The sequence below is a fragment of the Somniosus microcephalus genome, chromosome 10 (assembly GCF_052327205.1).
Source record: "Somniosus microcephalus isolate GS21.2 chromosome 10, FLI_Smic_1.0, whole genome shotgun sequence".
In the NCBI taxonomy this organism is placed as follows: domain Eukaryota; kingdom Metazoa; phylum Chordata; class Chondrichthyes; order Squaliformes; family Somniosidae; genus Somniosus; species Somniosus microcephalus.
This window is the reverse complement of record NC_140996.1, coordinates 136,147,047-136,171,672: the sequence shown is the minus strand read 5'-3', so window position 1 is coordinate 136,171,672 and position 24,626 is coordinate 136,147,047. Positions and strand designations below refer to the sequence as shown.

General features: G+C 44.2%; 1 protein-coding gene across 11 annotated transcripts in view; it reads right to left on the bottom strand.

Annotated features, from left to right (window-relative positions):
- Positions 1-24,626, bottom strand: part of dlg2 (discs, large homolog 2 (Drosophila)) — a 1,642,261-nt gene that overhangs the window by 519,016 nt on the left and 1,098,619 nt on the right. For all 11 annotated transcript variants that reach the window (XR_015079731.1, XM_085998865.1, XM_085998867.1 and 8 more), the window contains one exon: positions 19,415-19,517. Coding sequence is in view for 10 of the 11 variants with exons in the window: in XM_085998865.1 (XP_085854991.1) it covers positions 19,415-19,517 (103 nt within the window). In the remaining variant the exon portion in view is untranslated. The remainder of the gene's footprint in view (positions 1-19,414; positions 19,518-24,626) is intronic.

The following is a 24,626-nucleotide window of genomic DNA, read 5'->3' as shown; positions in this document are numbered from 1 at the left end:
AGAGGAATTTTTGGATGGTTTACCCCTCCCAATCCTGATAACATTGAGGCTAATTGTGGGCAAAGACCATGCATAGAAACAGACAACTTTGCCACACCAGTGCCACACTTGCTTTTTAAAAATTATTTTTATTGCTCCACAAAACTGCTAAGTGCTGCACAGAACATTAAGAGATTCATTTTTAAAACAGTTGTGATGTTGCAAATGCTTTATAATGTGGATTTGTTTCCCCTGAATGCCAGCTGAAGGGATTTTGTGATTGCAACACATTTTCAATTACAAACCTGGAACAATTTCCAAGCCATGGGAGAAAAACACATTCTAATATCTATCACGTCTCTGGAAGCATTGCTTTACAACGAATTACATAATTTCTCTGCAAACTAATTTTCATATCTAACCATATAACTACATGAAAATGATTCAAGATTACATTGGCCTATTCTAAAACTGTCACCTGGTGATTAGATGAGGTAAGTAGCCCCCAATGGCTCAGATGGTAAATTGGCTAATGTGTAACTTACCTATCCATATCAGAAAAGTACTAGGTTTAAACCATGGGCTGTGCTGAGTTTGTCTATCTCAGGTGAGGCAGAGGTAGAAGAACTAAAATAGGCCTTAGAACCGCATGGTTATCAAGGGGAAAGATTGGTTCGGTTTCCTGCTTCGGATTACTAGAAAATGTGTACGTGGGCATCAGTTGAGGGCAAAGCTTGTAATAAGCGTGAATTTCCTGCCCGACATATCAGAGGCTTAGGCACCCATTTAGTGTGCAGAAAACGGGTGCTGCAGCATCAAATTTCTAGGCCTCAAAGTTTGCAGATATAGCACATAAAAAATTAATTGACACTATGGGCTTGAATTTCCAAGCCCCGTGGAGGCGGGTTTAGAGGCTGGAGTGGGGGGAAAATTGCAGAATCGGGGGGCACGAACCCTCCCCGCCCCCAACCCACCTCCATGCCCGTTTCCCAGGAGGTGGGTACCCGACCTGTGCTGGGAGCCGCCTCCCCGAGGCGGGAAGGGGATTAGTGCCAATTAACTGCCTTTTAACAGGTAGTTAACAGGCAGTTTTTGGCCTAATCCCTATTTTTAGCCCTGAAGTGTGGGCTGCCCAACGGCTCCAAACCACACCAAGTTAGCGAGGCGGACCATCGAGCTGAAGGGCTTGGAGGGTTCGAGATGTCCAGTGTTCAGATGAGTGATGGGTGCATGAGTGCAGAGGTAAGTGTGTTTGGTGTGTGTAAAGTATTTAAATAAGTTTTACTTACCTTTACTTACTAATGCAGGCTTCCTTCCTTCAGGTCTCAGGAGTACCTCATTTCACCGACACAGAAAGCAGAATGGCCGCGAGCTGTCAAAAGTTGCAGCATTCTGCTTTCTGTTTTGGAGAGATTTCTAACTGAGTCTGTGGAGAAGGACTCAAGTTAGAAGTCAGATTGTCAGTGTTTGACAGCTTCACAGAGCTGTCAAATACTGATATTTCATCTGTCAAAAGCTCTTGACAGATGAAATGTCAATCCCTGACGTCACCTGTAATCGGGTGTCCCTTAATTGGCCTGCTGAGCCCGTTGGGCGGGCTCAACAAGGTCAATCAAGGGAAAATCGCGTGGGTTGGCCACAAATCGATGGAGGTGGGACTACAACCCAAAATGTGGGAGTCCCGCCTCCATCACGTCCCCATTGACAAAATCCAGCCCTATATATTACACTCTGAAAGACATAGGGCTGAATTTTTACTTTGTAGAGTGTGTGTGTTTGAGAGTGGGTGAGCAATTAAAAGCGCTGAAATTGACAGCGCATCGGGAAGCCGTCTTCAACCTACCGGCTTCCACCTTTAATTCAGGCGCATTAGTCAACACGCCAGAGATCCCCTCGGGAGAGGCGGGTGACCTAATTAAAGCAGTTTAGTACTCGTTAAGAGGCTTTTAACAGCCTTTTTTTACCTGATGTTGAAGCTTTTACTGGCTGTCCACAAAATTCCTGGGCTTGCTGAACCTCGCCAGAGAAAGCAAGGTGAGAGCACAGCAGCCATTGTGGGAGTTGAACAAATGACAGTTAAAAAAAAAATCACATAAATACTCACACCTGCTTCCTTGCCTAAGGAAAAGGCTCTTGTGACACCATTTGTGCCGAGAGTTTGCTTTCAGGTGTTTGCAGGTGATTTCTATAATTGTGGAAGGCACTCTTACTACATTGGAGGTCACTCTCACTACATTGGAGGATTGTGCCTCTGATCTCCCCTTCACCTGGCATCTATCAGATCAGCATGGGTGCCGCTTATGCTGTTTCATCTTGGACCTCAGATTCAGACCAAGATGAGCCCCAGCGGCAACAACACCAGCAGGAGCAGCAGCAGTAGCAGCCTTCTCCTCACTGGCCTGCTGCTCCACAGGAGAGAGGGGATGAGCACAGGGGTGCACCTTGCAGGAGGTGGTACCCCCAACACAGGGTATATAGGCAGAGGATCAGCTTCCTGGACATGACTGAACACCAGTGCCTCAGGAGGCTCAGGCTATTGTGTCAGATTGTGGCAGACATTTGTAGTCTGCTGGAAGACCTGCTGCCAAATGGACCTGGTGGACATGCGTTACCAGTGGTTGCCAAAGTCACCTCCATCCTCAACTTCTTCTCCTCAGGCTCCTTCCAGGCATCTGCAGGAGACATTTGCAGGATCTCGCAGTCGGCCACCCACAAATGCCACCCAGGTGACCGATGCCATGTTTGACAAGTCAGGCACTTATGTACACTTTGCCACTGATGAAGCCAGTCCTGAGCAGGTGCTCAGCTTTGCGGCTCTGACTGGCTTCCCACAGGTGCAGGGCATCATTGACTGCACATATGTGGCCATCAAGGCATCTCCAGATCACCCAGGAGTGTTTGTGAACCGTAAGGGCTTCCACCCCATCAGTGTGCAGCTCGACTGCAACCACAAAAAGATCATCATGCATGTGTGTGCCAAATTCTCAGGGAGCTGTCATGATTCATTCATCCTGCCCCAGTTCACCCTCCCTCAAGTCTTCACACCTCTGTCCAGACTTATCGGCTGGCTGCTTGGAGAAGAGGAGTATGCACTGAAGACGTAGCTGATGACACCCTTGAGGAGGCCAAGCAATGAGGCCGAAAAGCGCTACAATCAAAGCCAGATGATGACAAGATGTGTAACAGAGCAGTCGAGATGCTGAAGATGTGCTTCAGATGCCTGGACAGATCTGGAGGAGCCCTTCAATACACACAAGCCAAGGTCTCCAGAATGACTGAGGTATGCTGTGCTCTGCACAACACAGCACAGCAGCAAGGATTGGAGCTGCGAGAGGAGCAAGGTGCAGAGCTTGGAGCATCTTCAGAGGAAGAGCAAGTGAAACATGAGGAGGAGGAGGAGGAACCTGAAGTGGACATGGTACCAGCAGCGGCGCACATTACTGCCTGGGATGGCCTTATAATGATTTAGTTAGGTTGCACTAGTACACGCATATGGCACCCAGATGCTGAACCAACTTCCCCCCGCCCCCCCACCAACTCACCCCAACCACCACCACAAAGCAGTCTTAAAATGACCAAACCATTCCTGTCACACAGACCCATTGCTCGAGGTTAGGTAATATCTTACTATTCCCTCCAATTGACGAGGCCACTTGCCAGGCAGCAGGTAAAAAAGGACAAGATGTGAAAGTGGTGCAAACAAATCATTTTATGTGGCTCAAAGTCAACAGAAGCTTAACCATCTAACATTTTATAACACACCCATGTGCATCTACAATTATGTCATCTTTCTCTTCCTACAACTTCTACGCCGTGCAACTCCTGTGGCTTTAGCAGAGGTAGAGGCAGGCTGCTCACTTTCCTGCTGACTGTTTAGACACTTTTGGCGAACGTCCTCTGGGATTTGGAGCCTGTGAGGGCCCGACCAAAAACTGCTTCTCCTGCACCTGTGCAGGGGCAGACTTGGCCATCAGGATATGAGGTAGCATGTGGGGCTCTGACTAGGGGAGCGGGGGGGGGGGGGGGGCGGGGGCAACGGGGGAGAAGTGGGAGCACTTTGAGCAAATGGTGTCCCCTCTCACCATCATCCCTCTCATGCCCACTCGCACTTCCCTGCTAGCAAGGGGCTGGAGAGCACTTTTCTGCACATCAATGGGGTGATGAATGGCCAAGTCTAGGTTTCTATCTATCCTAGATATGGCTGCAATCAGAGTCTATAAGCTGTTGCTCACAGCAAGCATGTACCCGTTTGACTGGCATTTGATGCTCCATGCAGGTGGCCACCCTTTCCAAGGACGAACACATCATGCTGGTCATGCTAGAGATGGACTCCTCTATTCTTCCTACAACCGTGCACGTTGTGGCTGGAAAAGCTGCCAGAGCCTCCTGCATTTTCTGTTACTCCTCGAGAATCATCAACTTTGTTGACGCCCCCCCCGAGGCTCAGCATCTTCGTGCAGCTGAGCACTGCTTGGAGCGTCCTGCATCCTCCGAAGAGGACTCTCCACTGCTGTCCCTGTCTCCACCATCTGTTCTTGCTCACATGTGATCTGTGAGACACCAGGTGACAACACTACTTTCTCTCTTACTGGACCTACCGACGTGTGTATCTGCGCTGGTACTGGGTGTGCATGGGTCATGTGACAGTGCACCCTCAGAGTCCATGACCTCCTCTGAGGAGTCGTCTTCCTCCTCTGGCTGGTCAGTGAGGGGGGACACTTGATGGGCCTGTGGCAGAGTAAAGACACGAATTAGAACTGTTAGGATAAGAATGTTTTAAGTGACCATTATGGACAAGATCATATTTCACTGGCAGCTGACATCAAGTCAGCACAAGTGACTCTTGTATACCATTTGGCTGTATATTTAATTCTGTCACCAGGTAGCTGGGAGGTCCCCCTCTCTCCATCTTCTACCGCCAGCAGCTCCGCAATGCAGCTCAGTTCCAGGGCCTCCTCCTCTGCTGAAGTCAGCGGTGTCGTGATAGGAGGGCCACCACAGGTTTGCTGCCTCTCCCAGGTGTGCTGCGCTCTCTTCTCCTGCAAGGAGGGAAACAAGAGGCCTTTGAGTGAGAGTCATAGAATGAGTGGAAGGGATGAATGGGCAACATCTGTTGACAGTGACTATGAGGGAAAGGTGTTACATTGCATTAGATGAGGGTGAGTGTCAGTTGTGGATGGACAGATGGAGATGTGAGTAAGACAGTGAGGACTGGGTGCATCAGCAAGGTTGGTTGGCATGAGAATTGATGTGGAGGGGTAGGCTTGGGAAGGCACAGTGAGGGGGTTGGGGTGACATGCACGTCAGGATGTAGGGCAATGTGGCATTGTACTCACTTTTGAGGTCGTTAAAGCATTTCCGACACTGGATCCATGTCCTACGAAAAACATTCCTGCTGCAATCTCCAGCCATGCATTTTTTGTCTGAGCAGCTGGTCGCTTTCTCCCATCAGCAGGGGAGAGGATGTCCCTGAGGACCCTGACTCCTTGGAGTAATATTTTTAAGGAGGCATCATTAAATTTGGGGGCTACTTTCTGCCTTTGAGTCTGCATAATTAAGGATTGAGTTTTATCAAATTGTTAGAGCGCAACCAATTCACTTCTCTCACAACCTGGCTTCCACCTCCACCAGCCTTCAAGTGACATCTATCCATTGCTCCTTTAAATAGCTCAGATGAAGTAGAGTCATCGTGACGTCATCGGACCCGCTTCAGTTAATTGGTCTGGAAACCTGGAAGTCTGATTCAATTGCAGTGGCTTCGATAAAAAGCCACTGCAAAACATGCCTCTCCAACTTCCGGGTTCCTGGAGCAAGCGCCCCTTGCTGCCATCCACACGCAAAGATAAAAATTCAGCTGATACAGTACAAAGAGAAATACATTCTGACAAAAGGTCATCGATCTGAAACATTAACTCGGTTTCTCTCTCCGCAGATACTGCCTGGTCTGCTGAGTATTTCCAGCATTTTCTGTTTTTATTAAAGAGAAATACATATTTTATAATGTTTCTATACTGGAAATATACATATAACTGAACTATAAAGTAAGTTTCATAATCCTGATCTTGAAATACTCAAATTAATGTTTTCCCCCATCTAAATATCATTACATGTGTCAGCTTTTTGTCTTACCCTTTTACCAACAAAGGCAAAGGTTAAAGTAGACATGCCTATGTCGTGCGAACATGTGTATTGAGATCACATGCCCAGCAACGGTATCTGTTACTCATTTTCTATTTCCTAATCAGAAGTGCAATTAACCACATCTGGATTCCCAATTAGCCACATGAGGCTAGTGGCTAATGTATTGGACAACACTAAAATAAATTAAAGTTCTTTCTATGCAACTTTTATGTTCTAAATTGGAAGCTTGGGGATTACATTGTAATTCAAAACACACCACATAAACAATGGGTATGAGAATAATTTTAGAAATGGTTTCAGATTTATTTCCTCCTCAACTTTTTATTTAATGACCAATAAAAAGGTCTGACATTTTATAACAGTATTCAAAATTTGTTACTGCCACATATAACATTAATTCTATTTATACTTCCACATTCTGTGCCATATCTTTAACATTAACAATAACATCAGTTAAGTAAGCAGATTTATTAAACTTCTTACGTAAATAAATTACTCAACTAACTTTTTTTTTAACAAGGCAAAAATAAATAATTACAATTTGTTGTACATAATTAAACGTTTCGGGATTGTACTTAGACAAACTCCAGCAGGAATTAAATCTCCTAGCAATGGACACACAGGGCTGGATTTTCCAAGCCCCGAGGAGGTGGGCATGGAGGCGGGACAGCTGGTAAACTCGGAGAAAGTGGGGGCGGATGGTAAAGCCGCCCCCATCCCGCCTCCATGCCCTTTTGCCAGGAGGTGGGAAGATGTTTAGCTTCGGGTCCCGTCTCCTGGAGGTGGGAAAGGCATTTAATCCTTTTAACTGCCTGTTAACAGGTAGTTAACAGGCAGAAAAAAGGATTAGTGCCATTTTACCTTCACAGGTGAAGGCTTCCCGACCTCAGAGAACCCCACTGGGTTGGAGGAGACGTGGAGGAGGTCTGTGGCGGTCTGCGGCACCTGGAAGTAAGGTGTAGAGGTGAGTGATGGGTGCAAGTGTGGAGTGGTAAGTATGCAAGGTGAGTGATAAGTTTAAAAAAGTGTTCACTTACCTTGTTTTCTTCATACAGCCTTTAGTCGCGGTGGATCGGGAGAGCTGACATCCTGCTTGTCAATTTCACAGAATGGCTGTTGGAACCTCTGTTCCAATAGCCATGTGAAAATAAAAAATTTGAAAGGTTTGATGAGTCCTGAACACAAGGCCTTATTAAACTAAAGAGAATGTCAGTGTTTGACAGCTTCACAGAGCTGTCAAACGCTGACATTTCTTCTTTCAAGAAGTCTTGAGAGATTGCACGTCTGACGTTGATGTGATCTGTCAGTGATTTCCTCCCTAATTGGCCTGCTGAGCCCTCAGGGCAGGCTTAACAAGCTCAATCAGGGGAAAATCCCTCTGGTTGGTCAGGTGAGGATGGAGGCGGGACATTGATAGGACAAGCAGCTGTCCTGCCTCCAACTCGCCTCCATTCACAAAATCCAGCCCCAAGCTTTCTGCTATATTGATGTTATTATTAGTACAGAAACAGTGCTTAAAAAAAACTTACACTAGAGCTGAAATTATATTTTTGCAAAGATAGCCTATTAAGCTAGGTGAAGATGTGACAGTATTGGCAGCAGAAGATGAGACACATAGCCATTGTAGATCAAAATTACTACAGCTAAAAATACCAATTGTAAAATGTTATAGACTACCAACTCAAGGTGAGCCAATAACAAACTGTTAAGTAAATAAGATATGTTATATGAAATTGTAATTTGACGATAGGAAGCTTCAATATCCCAAAGGGAAAACCTAAAAAAGATACACGCAATTTAATTGATGTACTAAGTGGCTGCTTCTTAGATGTGCAAGACTTTAAAACAACAAACAATTGAGCTATGAGATGAGTTTCACCTTAAACAGTGTTAAGCAGCCCTGGAAAATCAAAAATGACAACCTTACTGGGATATAAAATAAGAAATGAAGGGTAATACCCAAAATATTTTCATAACCACAAACATAAAATCTTCCATGAACCAGTGCAATCGGTCAGTGTAATAGAACGTATTCGTTTTTCTTTCTTTGCATTAATAAATGTTAATTGATGTATTTAAGAGTGGTAACCAGATGCAGTTTTATTAATACAATGGGTTTATTACAAAAAATAAACATTTATAATAAGAGTGGCTAGTCCTCCACCTGTAAGTAACCTGATTTAAAATCACTGAAAATGACTCAAAACAACTATACTGAATCATTTACTAGTTGCTCAGTAAATTAAATATTTTTTAATATGTAAAAACTTTTAAAACATGCCTACTGTTGCCTGTGTACCTCGAAAAACAAGCTCAATTTGTAGTGCCTACTCAAATAGCCACTAACGGACGCAATCAGCGGAAACTAGCTACGTCATTAGTTCAATCTGGGGCCATGGCCAGTTTTGTGGATGGGGCCGGCTTTGTGTGAAATTAATTTTAAACCAACATTAAAGTTCAAGGAAACTAGATTTATGCCTGACGTAACTTACATTTAAAATTCCCTGATCTTTTGCGTTGGTCCAGCCAATTTTACCTATTTTGCGCTGGTATTACTAGCGTAAACTAGCAGAAACTCTACCCTTACCTGATGGGTCTTGAGATTTTGATTACACTGAATCAAAGCATCATACAGCCGAAGAGGCCATTCAGCCCATTGTGCCTGTGCCAGCTCTTTGAAAGAGCAATCCAATTAGTCACCTGCTCTTTCTCCATAGCTCTGCAAATTTTTCTTTACAAATATTTATCCAATTCCCTTTTGAAAGTTAGAATTCAATCTGCTTCCACCACCCTTTCTGGCACTGAAAAGCATTCTGGAAAAAATTCCACGTATCCGTACGTCTAATTGAATTGCAGTTTATAAATGGGGTGGAAGAAGAGGAACCAGTTCTGCAGGTAAACAGAAGCTTCTCATTTTCTCTTTGAAAGCTACTCAAGGAGAGACTTGAAAAATGTCACTACAACTGTGCCCGTCAGACATGAGAATGGGACTCAACCCAATGGCCATTTTGCTGTTATCTGCTTAAATTTCTGCTATACGACTGCATTCCGCTAAATTTACCCTGTAACAAGCATCAATGCTTACTAAAGTGGCTTGTAAACTGATTATAGGATATGTGTAGGCAGAACTAAAGAGGCTACCTCGAAAGGATCAAAGGGTAATAAAATTATTGGCCTCAGATGGTGATTCTTTCACTCCATACAACTAGGTATCAGTTAGCTCTAGTTTCTCTATTATGCTGATAGCCCTTATTGGATCCTTGCCACGCATATTGTGAATCAGTATTGAGATCAAAATATGGTATCAACAAAATATGGTATCAACAAAATTAAATATGACAAAATAGCACACACTAATACCTATTCTACATAGGTACAAAGTCTAGCTGGTCTATTTCCATTTCGATGTAATCAACTATGGGTGTCTTCAGGAAAGAGCTTCCAAGTTCTTTTGCTAAGGATCAGAGGCTGTACAGCTCTGAATCACAGTGACAATAATGTTCAGGTTTCTTAGAACATTTCAGTTAGCAATCAATCAGCTGTCATGAAGAAACCAATAATAAACTGTGGAGACAGCAGCACAGCAGAATTGTATTTTAGAAAATCGACAAAGAACCTAAAAATCAAGAATGCTGTCAGTTAAAATTAGGAGAGCTGCTGACTAGAAGCTACATTTAACACTTTAAGGTTAGGCCAAGTTTAGAACTAAAGTACGTAGAATAAATGATTCACAAAATAAATCAATGTAAAAACCTTACCTGCTCGGCCACTAAGAAGCTGAGACTCAAACTTAACATTAGGTAGGCTACATGAACATTTGTTGGGTAGAATTTTATATCCCACTGGTGCGTTGACCATATAATTCCTGAGTGATAAAGTCACGAACAAGTACCATGATTGAATGGAGGTGCAGGAGGAGAAATTATGAAAGGGAACAATGAGTTCAAATGGGAACTACATTGACGCATGAATTGCAATGTGCTCCCCATGATGCTATTTGTTCTGATTCAATTAGTGGAAAATCCATGAACAAACATCATGAAGCAGTGTACCCAGTGATTAGAAAAAGCTACATTTTTCTCATTATAGAAGATATTAGGGAGACTTTAAATATTATACATAGGTAGTGCTGTCTTTCTGTTTAAAAAAAAGATAATAATAAATCTGTAGGTTAAGCAATGGGCTTGACGATTAAAAGTTACTTTTACATTTTTAAAAATGGAAATAGTCTGAAGTAATACTGACTGTAATCACTACTGTTACCACTGGTTACTGCTTATAGCAGCATGGTTATTTTATCATTGCCCTACTTTTTCTATATTACTGCATAATTAACCCCATAATAGGTTTAACGGCTGCAAACAGGATAGTCCCACCTAGTTTATAAAAAAATTTAATTGAATTGTTCCATAATGTTAATTTTTAAAAACCTGTACTGAGGAGAAACAGTTAATAGAGTGGCAGCTGTGTGTGTGGAGAAATTTTTAATTTAGATTTCAGCTGGAGGCAGTGTGAGCACCAATTAAACTATTCTTTTATAATGGCATTAGAGAATTTTAATATTTTGAACATTATAAATTATTTTACAGCTGGAAAGTGCTCTCAGTTGCAAGATACGTCCATAACCATAAAATATTTAAAAAGTTTATAAAGCAACATCACCATATACTGTATAAGTGCAGACCACACTATGGTGATATGAAATTTATGATTGTGTGAAAACACTTCAATCAGAACTATTTCTGCTTTGTCAATTCTTCTGTAAAGTAGTTGTATTCAATTGTTGTCAAGGGGGCGATTTTCCCACTGGAGGTGAGATGGAGGCGGGTTTCAGTTTGTGTGGGTTTGAAACTCGCCTCTGATAGGTTTCAAAAATTTGTGATTTTCCCATGATTGGCCACTTGATTTCAGAGGTGTGGGATGCCCTTGCTCAATTAGTGTTTTGGGACTGAAACTCGCCTCTGTTGACAGCACTTTTCCAGTCTGATTTTATGACTTCTTGCTCCCTTGGCTCATTCCACAGCATTTCTGTGTCTCCTGCACCACGTCCAACATGTTTTGAGAAACCACTATGTCCAATTTCAAGGCAAGGGCCTACCTGAGGCTCTCGGATGAGGCACTGCAAATGTTGTTTGAGGGGGTGACAGCTAGAGTGGAGGTGCTCTTCTACTCATCTTGGAGGAAGGAGCCTGCCAAAGAAACAAAGGCTGTGTGGGTACAGCTGGCAAGGGATATAACCTCCAGATCTGTGTGCAGATTGGGAGACTGTTTCTGTGTATTGATGAAATGCCAACCCTCTTGGAAAGTATTGAAGCCAAAATGTTGGCGTTGTGCCATCTGTTCTTTCCCCTTAGGCAGCTCCACATTGTAGGCTCCGCCACACCTGCGTTGTCATGTTGGTGGCCTGAGTGAAAGGAGACTAGAGAGTCATGTCCATTGTCAATGATGTCCTAGGATAGAGCCAAGGACATGTGCCAACTTCGGCAACCTATGCAAATCTGGCCATGATGAGTTCATCCCTTGCATCCCGGGCAGCCATGTGCTCGCATGCTGCCGATGCCGCTGGTCGATACACCGGCGCTCTGACCTCCTCCTCCAGATCCTCCTCCTCCTCTGAGGTTGATGCAGAAAGAAAACGAATGGTTCCCATTCTGTTTGTAGATGCCTCCTTTGGGGAAGCGCTCATTGCAAGCGGGGAGAGGGTCTTCCAAGGAGGTCTCACAGTTGATGGAGTCAAGCTGCAGCACCTCCGACTTTGGAAGGCCTTCTAAAAGTGCTGAGACCTTTTAAAGCCAAGGTCTGGTACTTGCAAGTAATCCTTGCTGCAATAAACGATGTCTTGTTAGACCTGCAGCAGTGAGGAGGCCACCCGCGAGTCAACCCGCCAGGTTTACCTGGCGTGGTTCAGGAGGTGCGTGAAGCACGCCGAAATGCTGGAAAAATCACGAGGGCCTCTCAAAATAGGCTTAGAGAGGCCCTTAACAAGCATTTAAGGAGGTTAAATAGCACAATGGCCAGCTGGCGGCGGGCGCGTTTCCCGACCTCCAAAACCGGCACCGGCAAAATCCCGCGGAGGTGGGTTGGAGGCGGGTTCCGAACCCGACCTCTTTGAATCTGATTTTCCCGCCTTTCATGCCTCCAAACCCGCCTCCTCCGACGTCAGAAAATCACCCCCTAAGTGTCAGCAACATCAAACTTGCACTTGTGTGGAAATCAAGCAGTAAGAGCATGCACTTTTTTCAAACAGCACTCAACAAGGAACATGAAAACACACAAAATATTTTGTTTCTGCATGAATTCATATAGATAAATATGCACTCTAATATTTGGTGACTTTTCGTTGACCTGAAATGTTGGCCAGAATTTTGCCGGCACTCAGGGGGCGGGTTTGGAGGCGGGACATCTGGCAAAATCGCAAAGATTGACAGCAGGTCAGAAACCCCCTGTCAAGCCGCCTCCAAACAATCTTCCCAGGTCTCGGCTCCCTGATTTACACATGGACCCGACACCTAGCGGCGGGAAGAGGATTATAGGCACTTAACTGCTTATTAACAGGTTGTTAACAGGCAGTTATGAGGCTTTTTGCAATTTTGACAATTCTACTGCGGGTTTCCTGATGTCCGGACACCACGCCAGGTAAGTGTGGCGTGTTGTGAGTCTACTGTAATGTTTCTGCATTGATGACAGCTGCAGAAGTGGTGTGAAGGATCCAATGGTACACTGGTGAGTTTCAGAGGTAAGAAAATGTTGGAAATAAATCATTTTTAAAGCATTTACACTTTTCTGTAGGTGACAAGTTTTGGATTGTGTGTGTAGTCCCACCTCATTGGGAGAACCTCTCTCACGAGTGACAGATTGCTTCTGTAACCTCACCTGCAGCTGCCATCTGTTTTATCCTAAGGAGAGAGTCTCTGGTGAGCCTGGGCTCACCTTTGTATAGTGGTTGTCAGTGTTTGCAGCACCTCAATGCTGTCAAAAACTGAAAAAATCAGCTGTCAAAAAAAATTGTGCATGGCCCCTTTAAGAAAACCGGCAGATGACGCATCATCAACTGACGTCATCTGACACCGGCTTCCTTTTAATTGGCCGGCAAGCCCGCAGGGCGGGCTTAACAAGGTCAATTGATGCAAAATCGCGTCTGTGCGTCTGATGTCGTTGGGGGCGGGACTGGAACCCGGAAAGCAGCTGTCCCGCCCCCAAGCTGCATCGATAGGAAAAATCACGGCCATTAACTCTGTTTCTCTCACCACAGATGCTGCTTGACCTGCTGAGTATTTCCAGCATTTTCTGTCTTTATTTCAGATTTCCAGCATCCGCAGTATTTTGCTTTTCTGAAATGGCAATTGGACGCTATGCCACTTCATCACATACACCATTTCCTTCTTCTACATTTATTTGCTAGCCACTGTTTTTTGCGAGCTATTCTTTGTGCCCCATAGTAGGAAACATTTATGATGTTTTAAAGGCAATTTGCTTTTTATTGCTCCTTATTTGTAACTTTACATAGCTGCAGCCTTTTAATTTTCTCAGCAGCCCTTTAAGGCAATTTCCCATCCATTCCTTTGGCATACCTCCCAGTGCAAGGCACAATATGGGGCTGTAGTTTACAATTAATAAATTCCACAATAATGGCCTGCTGGGCATTTGCTGTACAGATGGTTTGCTGGTCTCTGTAAACCGGTAGAGAACCAACCCTCAGTGCTCAAACAGATTTTTCAAAATAATTATTTACTTAAACAATTATCAGATGTTGCATATAGAAGTTATCCATTCATGAGGAAGGATTTTCATGAGCTTTGAAATGTTCTTCAATTACAGAATAAAATCTGTATTTCTCAGTTCCCCAAGGTGTAGTGTACAACTGTATCATATATAGCACTTTCAATGGTGATCTAACTAGGGCAGGTATATCCACTTAATTAAGAAAATCAGTTAAGGCCCTCCACAAGTTGATTGAATTACAGTGCTTAATGATGACTTCCCTTTACGTCCATTGAGACGAATTTCAAGGGAAAGGATATTTTTTGCATATTACTCCACAAGTCAAGGCATCAACCAACATGAATAAAGGGTTCTCTGGTAAGTTTAATTGGGTTCTAAAATGTTCCTTTTTCTCCTAGCCCCGTTGCAATAAGTTCTGCATACATATTTATTTTTTGTGGGTGGGGGTAGCAGGTCATGATAGTAGAAATATAAACACAACAGTGTTTGTCCTTGTGAGACTTCAGTAACTACAGGAAACTTTCGATTTACCGGCACCTAAATAACCGGAAATCTCGGTTAACCGGCAAAATTCAGGATAAAAAAAACTTTCCTGTATTGTCTGGGTTAATAATAATAGTTAAAATATTTCTCTGGAGGCTGCAGTTTAATTTCATCATATATTACTGTGAAATGACATCAGAAATATCACTGAAAATACAACTGGATGCCTTAATTACTACACGAGTTCAGGCTTTAGAACATTTCAGACAAATTGCCACTTTTCACTGTTAAGTGTCTATTTGCATTCATTCCAATGAGACAAAACTATAGCCAACTTTACAAAACAGAAGGGAGGTATTGAATTAATGGCTTTTAAAACAATAAACAGAACTTCAGCTAATTCAATAAGAATTCTATATATTTCATTCAGTCTTAAAATCTCAACAATATTGTCCCCTTCCCACCCAAAGTGGCAAATCACTGAAAATATATGATTTTAAATTTTGTGCACAAAAGGTGAATCAATCCAAACTCAATAGAAGGAATCTCTGTGCACATAGTCTGGCACAACAAGTGGAACCATTAATAATCCAATTGCTGCCAGAAAGTGTAATAACTTCAGTTAGGTTGAAATTAGAAAAATATGCACCTAGATCATTTTGACAATAATAATTTTTAATATTTGAAATGGTCTTCAGGTCACTATTTCACAATAGTACCAGCATACTTTTAATCACAATATAGATAATGCAATATTAATATATAACTACACTAAAGAATCAACACTATCATAGTATTCTAATGACTAAAGCAATGAAATAGGATTCTTTAGCACATCAGATCACGATTGGTGGTGCCATTAATGCTGTTAAGTAATAGCTAATAGAAATCTTCTCCAAGTGCCAACATCAAACAACCAAGGGTTAGATATTGTTAGTTAGACTGATGGACACATTTTCCGTTACTCTGTTTTAACAATCCAAATGAAACTCAAAACTCAGAAGTGTATCCACTGCTGCATCCAAGTGCCATTTCCAATTCCCACAATAGCTATTTTATGGTCTTTGAATGAGATGGTAAATTAGTGCCAAATTATGTGTAGTTGTGTGTTGTGGACTTGTGCCAGGTCCTAAAAGTGATTTTTTAATCCACAACATTACTCAGTACCAATTCAGGTTACAGTACAGAAATTACTGAACTCAAGAAATTGCTTTCATTTGTTGTTCATGTTCCCATACATTTTCCTCACTGTGGTATTGTTGTTCTTGTTAAATTGATTTCACCACTGACTTGATTAGAGATTTAAGATGACATATTTGGAGAAGTGAGAGGAAGGAGGTGCAATTGGAGCTTAATTCCAGTGGCAGGACCACAAATTTAAAGTGAGACCTGAACCCGCTAGATTATTGCCCCATTGACTTACTGACAGGAAACTGTGGTGGAGGGTGGTGTGCATTTCTTAAACTTGCATCAATTGCATCCCTCCAGTATTTTAGAGCTTCCCCAGGAATTCCACCCGAAGGACCCCAGATAGGTGCAGCAGAACCTATGGGGGCGATTTTCTCACTGGAGGCAGGTTTCGGTTTGGGTGGGTTTGAAACCCGCCTCCACTGATAGTTTTCAAAAAATTGCGATTATCCCCTGATTAGCCACTGATTTCAGAGGTGTGGGATGCCCTTGGTCAATTAGTGTTTTGGGACTGAAACTCGCCTCTGCTGACATCACCTTTCCAGTCTGATTTTATGGCTTCTTGCTGCCTTGGCTCATTCCACAGGATTTCTGCCCTTGCTGCACCACCTGCAACATATTCTGAGAAACGACTATGTCCAATTCCAAGGCAAGGGTCTCCCAGAGGCTCTCAGATGAGGCGCTGCAAATGTTGTTTGAGGGGCTGACAGCTAGCAGGGAGGTGCTCTTCCATTCATCTGGGAGGAAGAGGCCTCCCAAAGAAACCAAGGCTGTGTGGGTACAGCTGGCAAAGGATATAACCTCCGGATCTGTGTGCAGATTGGGAGAATAGAAACATAGAAGATAGGAGCAGGAGTAGGCCATTCGGCCCCTCGAGCATGCTCCGCCATTCAATGAGATCATGGCTGATCATCCAAATTCAGTACCCTGTTCCTGCCTTCTCTCCCTTTAGCCTTAAGAAATATATCCAACTCCTTCTTGAATATATTTAATGAATTGGCCTCTACTGCCTTCTTTGGCAGAGAATTCCACAGGTTCACCACTCTCTGGGTGAAGAAATTCCTCCTCATCTCTGTCCTAAATGGCTTACCCCTTATCCTTAGACTGTGACCCCTGGTTCTGGACTCCCTGACCATCGGGAACATCCTTCCAACATCTAGTCTGTCTAGTCCTGTTAGAATTTTATAAGTTTCGATGAGATCCCCTCTCATTCTTCTAAACTCCAGCAAGTACAAGCCCAATCGACCCACTCTCTCTTCATACGTCATTCCTGCCATCCCAGGTATTAGCCTGGTGAATCTTCGCTGCACTCCTTCCATGGCAAGAACATCCTTCCTCAGATAAGGAAATCCTTCCTCAGATAAGGAACGTTTCTGTGTATTGATGAAATGCCATCCCTGCTGGAAAGCATTAAAATGATTTGGTGCCAAAATGTTTGCGTTATGGCATCTGTTCTTTCCCCTTAGGCAGCTCCACAGTGCGGGCTCCGCCACACTTGCGTTGTCAGGTTGGTGGCCTGGGTGAAAGGAGGCCAGAGAGTCATGTCCATTGTCAATGATGTCTTAGGATGGAGCCAAGGACATGTGCCAACTTGGGCAACCTATGCAAATCTGGCCATGATAAGTTCATCCCTTGCATCCCGGGCAGCCATGTGCTTGCGTGCTGCCGCTGCTGCTGGTCGATACACCGGCGCACTGACCTCCTCCTGCTCTTACTTCTCCTCCTCCAGATTCTCCTCCTCCTCCTCCTCATCCTCATCTGAGGGGATCTGGAACTGAGCCACTTTCTCATCAGGAAGCTGTAAGTCACAACGCTGTGCGATGTTGTGCAGTGCACAGCAAACCACGACCATTCTGGAGACCCTGTATGGTGTATACTGCAGGGTTCCACCTGATCGGTCAAGGCAATGGAAGCGCATCTTCAACAACCCAATGGTTTGCTCGATGATGGACCTGGTCGAAGTGTGGTTGGTGTTGTAGCGCTCTTCAGCCTTGTTAGCTGGCCTCCTGATCGGCGTCATTAGCCACTTCTTCAGGGGACAGCCTTTGTCACCAAGGAGCCATCCGTTCAGTTGGTTTGGTGGATTGAAAAGCAGAGGAACACTAGAGTGCCGCAGGATGAAAGAGTCATGGCAACTACCACAGAACTTGGCGGAAACATGCAAGAACTCCTTCTTGTGGTTACACACCAGCTGTACGTTGAGAGAGTGGAAGCCCTTTCGGTTGACAAAGATAGCTGGGTTGTGACGGGGTGCCCAAAGGGCCACATGTGTGCAGTCTATGAGGCCCTGCACCATTGGCATGCCTGCCATATTTGCAAATCCAACCAAATGCGCGGTTATACTTGCTTGATCCCTTGAGAACTGGATGTAATTGTGGGCCTTAGCAAAAAAGGGCATGGGTAACCCACGTGATGCAACTGTGGGCGGCCGACTGAGAGATGCCGCTTATGTCTGCTGATGATCCCTGGAAGGAGCCTGAGGCAAAGAAGTTGAGTGTGGTGGTGACTTTGACAGCCACTGGTAAGGGGTGTCCACCCGTTCCTCTGAGCACCAGGTCTTGCTGCAGCAGTCCGCAGATCTCTCGGACAACCTCTCGCGAAAGTCTCAGCCTCCTTTGGCACTGCTGCTCACTCATGCTGAGGTAGCTCATCCTTTGTCTGTAAACCCTCTATCGGGAGTATATCCTGCGGCAAGGTGCCTCGATGCACTGGCGCCTTCCGCCCTGTGCAGCATCAGGAGGTTGGGGCTCCTGAGCTGCTGTTGCTCCTGAGCTGCCTGGTTCTGCTGCTGCCGTGGGTGCTCCTCATCCTCATCTGAGGTCCATGGAGAAAGAAAACGAATGGTTCCCATGCTGCTTGCAGATGTCTCCGTTGTGGAAGTGCTCATTGCAAGCAGGGAGCGGGTCTTCCATGGAGGTCCGACAGTTGATAGATTCAAGCTGCAGCACCTCCGACTTCGGAAGGCCTTCTAAAAGTGCTCAAAGACCTTTTAAAGCAAAGTTCTGGCACCTGCAAGTAAACCTTTGATGAAATAAACGATGTATTGTTGGACCTGCAGCTGTGAGGAGACCACCCACGAGTCAACCCGCCAGGTTTAGCTGGCGTGGTTTAGGAGGGTCGTGGAACACGCAGAAGTGCTCAAAAAATCATGATGGCCTCTCAAAATAGGCTTAAAGAGGCCCTTAACGAGCATGTAATGATGTTAACTAGCGCTATGGCCAGCTGGAGGCGGGGCCCCTTCCCGGCCTCCAAAACTGGCACCGGCAAAATCCCGTGGAGGCGGGTTCCTAACCCGCCCTCATTGTTTCTGATTTTCCCGCCTCCAAACCTGCCTCCTCCGAAGTCAGAAAATCGCCCCCTACGTCTGCTGAAATTAAGCGTCGATCCCAACAAAGATGAAGAGAATGGTAATCGATCTATTGATTAACTGCCCTGTAATTTGGATATGAAGATTTAAATGATTTTCTATGCTATTTCTTCTCGGCTCTCGGAGAGTCATGGTGCCACTCCAAGAACCGCCTCCTCTGTGGTTCAGGCATCCCTGTTATTCTACAGAAACATTTAAATGACTCTGTCCCCACAATATGCTGAATTCAAACACTAAACATACAAAAGATAAGTTTATTTCAGTAAAAAAAAATCTCAGGCTGAATCACTTCAGAAAAAGAAAGTCACATCCTGTTCTTTGGCTGCCATACAGCTTTGGATTTTCAAAGCTTAATCCTTCAATCCTTACACAGCCCTGCTTTGACAAAGTTTTACTTTTACATTCTCCGATGAGACTTAGCAATAAAATTATGCTTGCCCAAAACTTCATTAGTTTTCAATATATTAACCTCATCAAACAAACATGAAGGCAATCATCCTTAATGGCAGGTCAGTTCAGGTCAGAGTTTCTTACCTTCAGGTCTGTACTGAGCAATCATAGTCACAATCTGGCCTGCCCCCTTTAGTGCCACTGCAGCCTGCTCATGTGTTGCAACACGGAGATCTATGCCATTTACCTGGACACAAGACAACATTTTTTTTAATTTACATCGCCTCAACTATAGGAAGCCAGTTTTTGTTCTAAGATGAATTATGTGCCACAAGTGGTGTAGTGTTACACATAAACAGACTGGTTGGTAAGTTTGAAAAACCTGATTGAAAAAAAGCAAAATTAGGATTTAAAGTCCTCGTACAGGAAACACAAAAAGTTAACATGCAGGTACAGCAAGTAATTAGGAAGGGAAATGGCATATTGGCATTTATTGCAAGGGGGTTGGAGTACAAGTGTAAGGAAGTCTTGCTACAATTGTACAGGGCTTTGGTGAGACCACACCTGGAGTACTGTGCACAGTTTTGGTCTCCTTATCTGAGGAGGCATATACTTGCCTTAGAGGCAGTTCAATGAAGGTTCACTAGATTGATTCTTGCGATGAGGGGGTTCGTCTATGAGGAGAGATTGAGTAGACTATACTCTCTGGAGTTTAGAAGAATGAGAGGTGATCTCATTGAAACATATAAGTTTCTGAGGGGGATTGACAGGGTAGGTGCTGAGAGATTCTGGGGAAGGTGGGACCTGTACGAGCTGGACGGGTTACACCTCGGCAGAACCGGGACCAATATCTTCGCAGTGGGGTTTGCTAGTGCTGTTGGGAAGGATTTAAACGGCAGTAGTTTGTCAGGGGGCTGGGAACCTAAGTGTGGGCCCAGAACAGAGAGAAACAAAGCTGGAAGTGCAAGTTAGAAAAGTAGTCAGCAAAACTAGTAGGGAGCAGAAACAAAGACCAACAGTAAAGAGGGTCAAAGTGCAGAAAAATATTAAATGGGCAAAGTTGAAGGTACTTTATCTAAATGCACGTAGCATTCACAACAAGGTGGATGAATTAATGGCACTAATAGAAGTAAATGGGTATGATGTAATTGCCATTACAGAGACATGGTTGCAGGGTAACCAAAGCTGGGAACTGAATGTTCCAGGGTACTCAACATTTAGGAAGGCCAGACAAAAAGGAAAAGGAGGTGGCGTAGCGCTGTTAATAAGGGATGAGATCGGTACGGTAAGATAAAAGATCTTGGCTTGGCAGATCGTGATGTCGAACTGGAATCAGTTTGGGTGGAGCTAAGAAATAGCAAAGGGCAGAAAACATTGGTGGGAGTTGTGTATAGGCCACCAAACAGTAGTGGTAATGTAGGGCACAGTATCAATCAAGAGATTAGAAGTGCATGTAACAAGGGCAATACGGTAATCATGGGGGACTTTAATCTACATATTGACTGGGCAAATCAAATTACCACTAATGGTGTGGAGGGCGAATTCTTGGGATGCATGAGAGATGGTTTCCTGGATCAGTATATGGAGGAACCAGCCAGGGAACAGGCTATTCTGGGTCTGGTACTGTGTAATGAGAAAGGGCTAATCAATAATCTTGTGGTAAAGGGGCCTTTAGGGACAAGTGACCATAATATGATTGAATTTTACATTAAGTTTGAGAGTGATGTAGTCCAATCTGAAACTAAGGTCTTCAATCTAAACAGAGGAAACTACAAGGGTATGAGGGGAAAGTTGGCCATGATAGATTGGGAGACTACACTAAAAGGTATGAAGGTGAACATACAATGGCTAACATTCAAGGAAATAATGCATAATTTGCAACAAACATATATTCCTCTAGGGCATAAAAACCTAAAAGGAAAAATGATCCAACCATGGCTAACAAAAGAAATTAAAGCTAGTATTAAGTCAAAGGAGGAAGCTTATAAAGTTGCCAGAAAAAGCAGTCAGCCTGAGGATTGGGATCTTTTTAGAAATCAGCAAAGGGGCCCAAGAAATTGATAAAGAAAGGGAAAATGGAATATGAGCACAAACTAGCGAAAAATATAAAAACAGATAGTAAAAGCTTCTATAGGTATGTGAAAAGGAAAAGACTGACAAAGGTAAATGTAGGTCCTTTACAGTCAGAGACAGGAGAATTTATAATGGGGAATGAGGAAATGGCAGAGAAATTAAATAAATACTTTGTTTCTGTCTTCATGGAGGAAGACACAAAAAACCTCCCAAAAATACAAGAAAACCAAGGCTGTGGTGAGAATGAGGAACTTAAAGAAATTATTATTAGTAAAAAAACAGTACTAGCAAAATTAATGGGACTAAAAGTTGACATCCCAAGGACCGGATGGCCTACATCGAGGGTTTTGAAAGAGGTGGCCATTGGGATAGTAGACACATTGGTTGTCATCTTCCAAAATTCTATAGATTCTGGAACGGTTCCTGCAGATTGGAGGATAGCAAATGTAACCCCGCTATTTAATAAAGGAGGGAGAGAGAAAACAGGGAACTACAGACCTGTTAGGCTCACATCAGTGGTTGGGAAAATGCTGGAATCTATTATAAAGGATGCAATAACTGGGCACTTAGAAACTAATAGTAAGATTGGGCAGAGTCAACATGGATTTATGAAATGGAAGTCCTATTTGACAAACCTATTGGAGTTCTTTGAGGATATAACTAGTGGAGTAGACAAAGGAGAACCAGTAGATGTGGTGTATTTGGATTTTCAGAAGGCCTTCGATAAGGTCACACACAAGAGGTTGGTGAACAAAATTAGGGCACATGGAATTGGGGGGTAATATACTAGCATGGATTGAGAATTGGTTAACAGACAGAAAACAAAGAGTAGGGATAAACGGGTCTTTTTCAGGATGGCAGGCAGTGACTAGTGGGGTACCGTAAGGATTGGTGCTTGGACCCCAGCTATTCACAATCTATATCAATGATTTGGATGAGGGGACTAAATGTAACATTTCCAAATTTGCTGATGACACAAAGCTAGGTGGCAGTGTCAGTTGCGAAGAAGACGTGAAGAGGCTTCAAGGGGATCTCGACAGGCTCAGTGAGTGGGTGAGAACATGGCAGATGGAATATAATGTGGATAAATGTGAAGTTATCCACTTTGGTAGAAAAAACAGAAAGGCAGAGTATTTCCTAAATGGTGAAAGATTGGGGAATGCAGATGCTCAAAGGGACCTGGGTGTCCTTGTACATGAGTCACTGAAAGTGAATGTGCAGGTGCAGCAAGCCATTGGGAAGGCAAATGGTATGCTGGCCTTCATTACAAGAGGATTTGAGTACAGGAATAAAGAGGTGTTACTCCAATTATATAGGAAATAACAACAGAAAACGCTGGAAAAACTCAGCAGGCCAGGCAACATCTGTGGAGAGAGAAACAGAGTCAACGTTTCTGGTTGAAACCCTTCTACAGAACTGAGAAAAAAAGGCAGGAAATTAAATGATTAAAAGGCAGTTTGGGGGCTTTGAAATGGGGGAGGGGATGAAAGAAGAGACATTAAGAGATATTCAAGGTGAGACGAGATAGTAATAGGACAGGTAAAGAAACAACAATGGCTCTAGATGAAGTGTGAAATGCGCCGGCAGAGTGAGAGACAGCTGCCATGTGGGAGAGAGAGAAAAAAAAAGGAAAAGGCACAAACCAAAAGTGTGGATAAAAAATATAAAAATATAATAGGGGCCGAGGTTATGATCTGAAATTGTTGAACTCGATTGTACAAAGCAAAAGGAGATGGTAATGGGACAAGTAAAGAAACAAGAGATGGGTCTAGAAGAGGGTATAGTAGATTCATCAACAACTGCCATCTGAAAAAATAGGGGCAGAGGTTATGGTCTGAAATTGTTGAACTCAATGTTGAGTCCAGAAGGCTGTAAAGTGCCTAATAGAAAAATTAAGCGCTGTTCCTCAAGCATACGTTGAGCTTCGTTGGAACCATGTAAGGGGCCGAGGACAGAGAGGTCAGAGTGGGAGTGGAGCGGAGAATTACAGTTGCAGGCGACTGGAAGCTCGGGGTCACGCTTGCGGACTGAACGGAGGTGTTCTGCAAAGCGGTCACCCAATCTGCGTTTGATCTCCCCAATGTAGAGGAGACTGCATCGTGAGCAGCGAATACAGTACAGTAAATTGCAACAAGTATAAGTAAATCGCTGTTTCACCTGGAAGGAGTGTTTGAGGCTCTGGACGGTGGGAAGGGAGGAGATAAAAGGTCAGGTGTTGCATCTCCTGCGCTTGCACGGGAAGGTGCCATGGGAAAGGGAGGGGATGTTGGGAGTGACTGAGGAGTGGACCAGGGTGTCGCGGAGGGAGCGGTCCTTTGGAATGCGGTCCCTTTGGAATGCTGAAAGGGGAGGGGAGGGGAAGATGTGTTTGGTGGTGGGATCACACTGGAGGTGGCGGAAATAGCGGAGGATGATCCGTTGAATGTGGAGGCTGGTGGGGTGAAAGGTGAGGACAAGGGGAACCTTATCGTGGTTCTGGGAGGAAGGGAAAGGTGTGAGAGCAGAAGTGCAAGAAATGGAATGGACACGGTCGAGGGCCATATCAACTACGGTACAGGGGAATCCTCGGTTGAGGAAAAAGGAAGACATATCAGAAGCACTAGCATGGAAGGTGGCATAGTCAGAACAGATGCAATGGAGACAGAGAAACTGGGAGAATGGAATAGAGTCCTTACAGGAAGCGGGGTGGGAGGAAGTGTAGTCCAGGTAGCTGTGAGAGTTAGTGGGCTTATAGTGGATGTTTGTCGCTAACCTATCCCCAGAAATGGAGACAGAGATGTCGAGGAAGGGAAGGGAATTGTCGGATATGGACCATGTGAAGGTTAGGGAAGGGTGAAAATTAGAAGCAAAGTGAATGAAATTTTCCAGTTCAGGGTAAGAGCAGGAAATGGCACTGATACAGTCATCAATGTACCAGAAAAAGAGGTGAAGGAGGGGACCTGAGTAGGACTGGAACAAAGAGTATTCCACATATCCCACGAAAAGGCTAGGACCCATGCAGGTTCCCATAGCAACACCTATTATTTGGAGGAAGTGAGTGGAGCTAAAGGAGAAGTTGTTCAATGTGAGAACAAGCTTAGCCAGGTGGAGAAGGGTGGTGATGGATGGGGACTGGTTGGGCCTCTGTTCAAGGAAGAAGCGGAGCACCCTAAGGCCGTCCTTATGGGGGATGGAGGTGTAGAGGGATTGGACGTCCATGGTGAAAAGGAGACGATTGGGGCCAGGAAACTGTTAAGTGGCAGAGGGCGTCAGAAGAGTTGCGGATGTAGGTGGGAAGTGACTG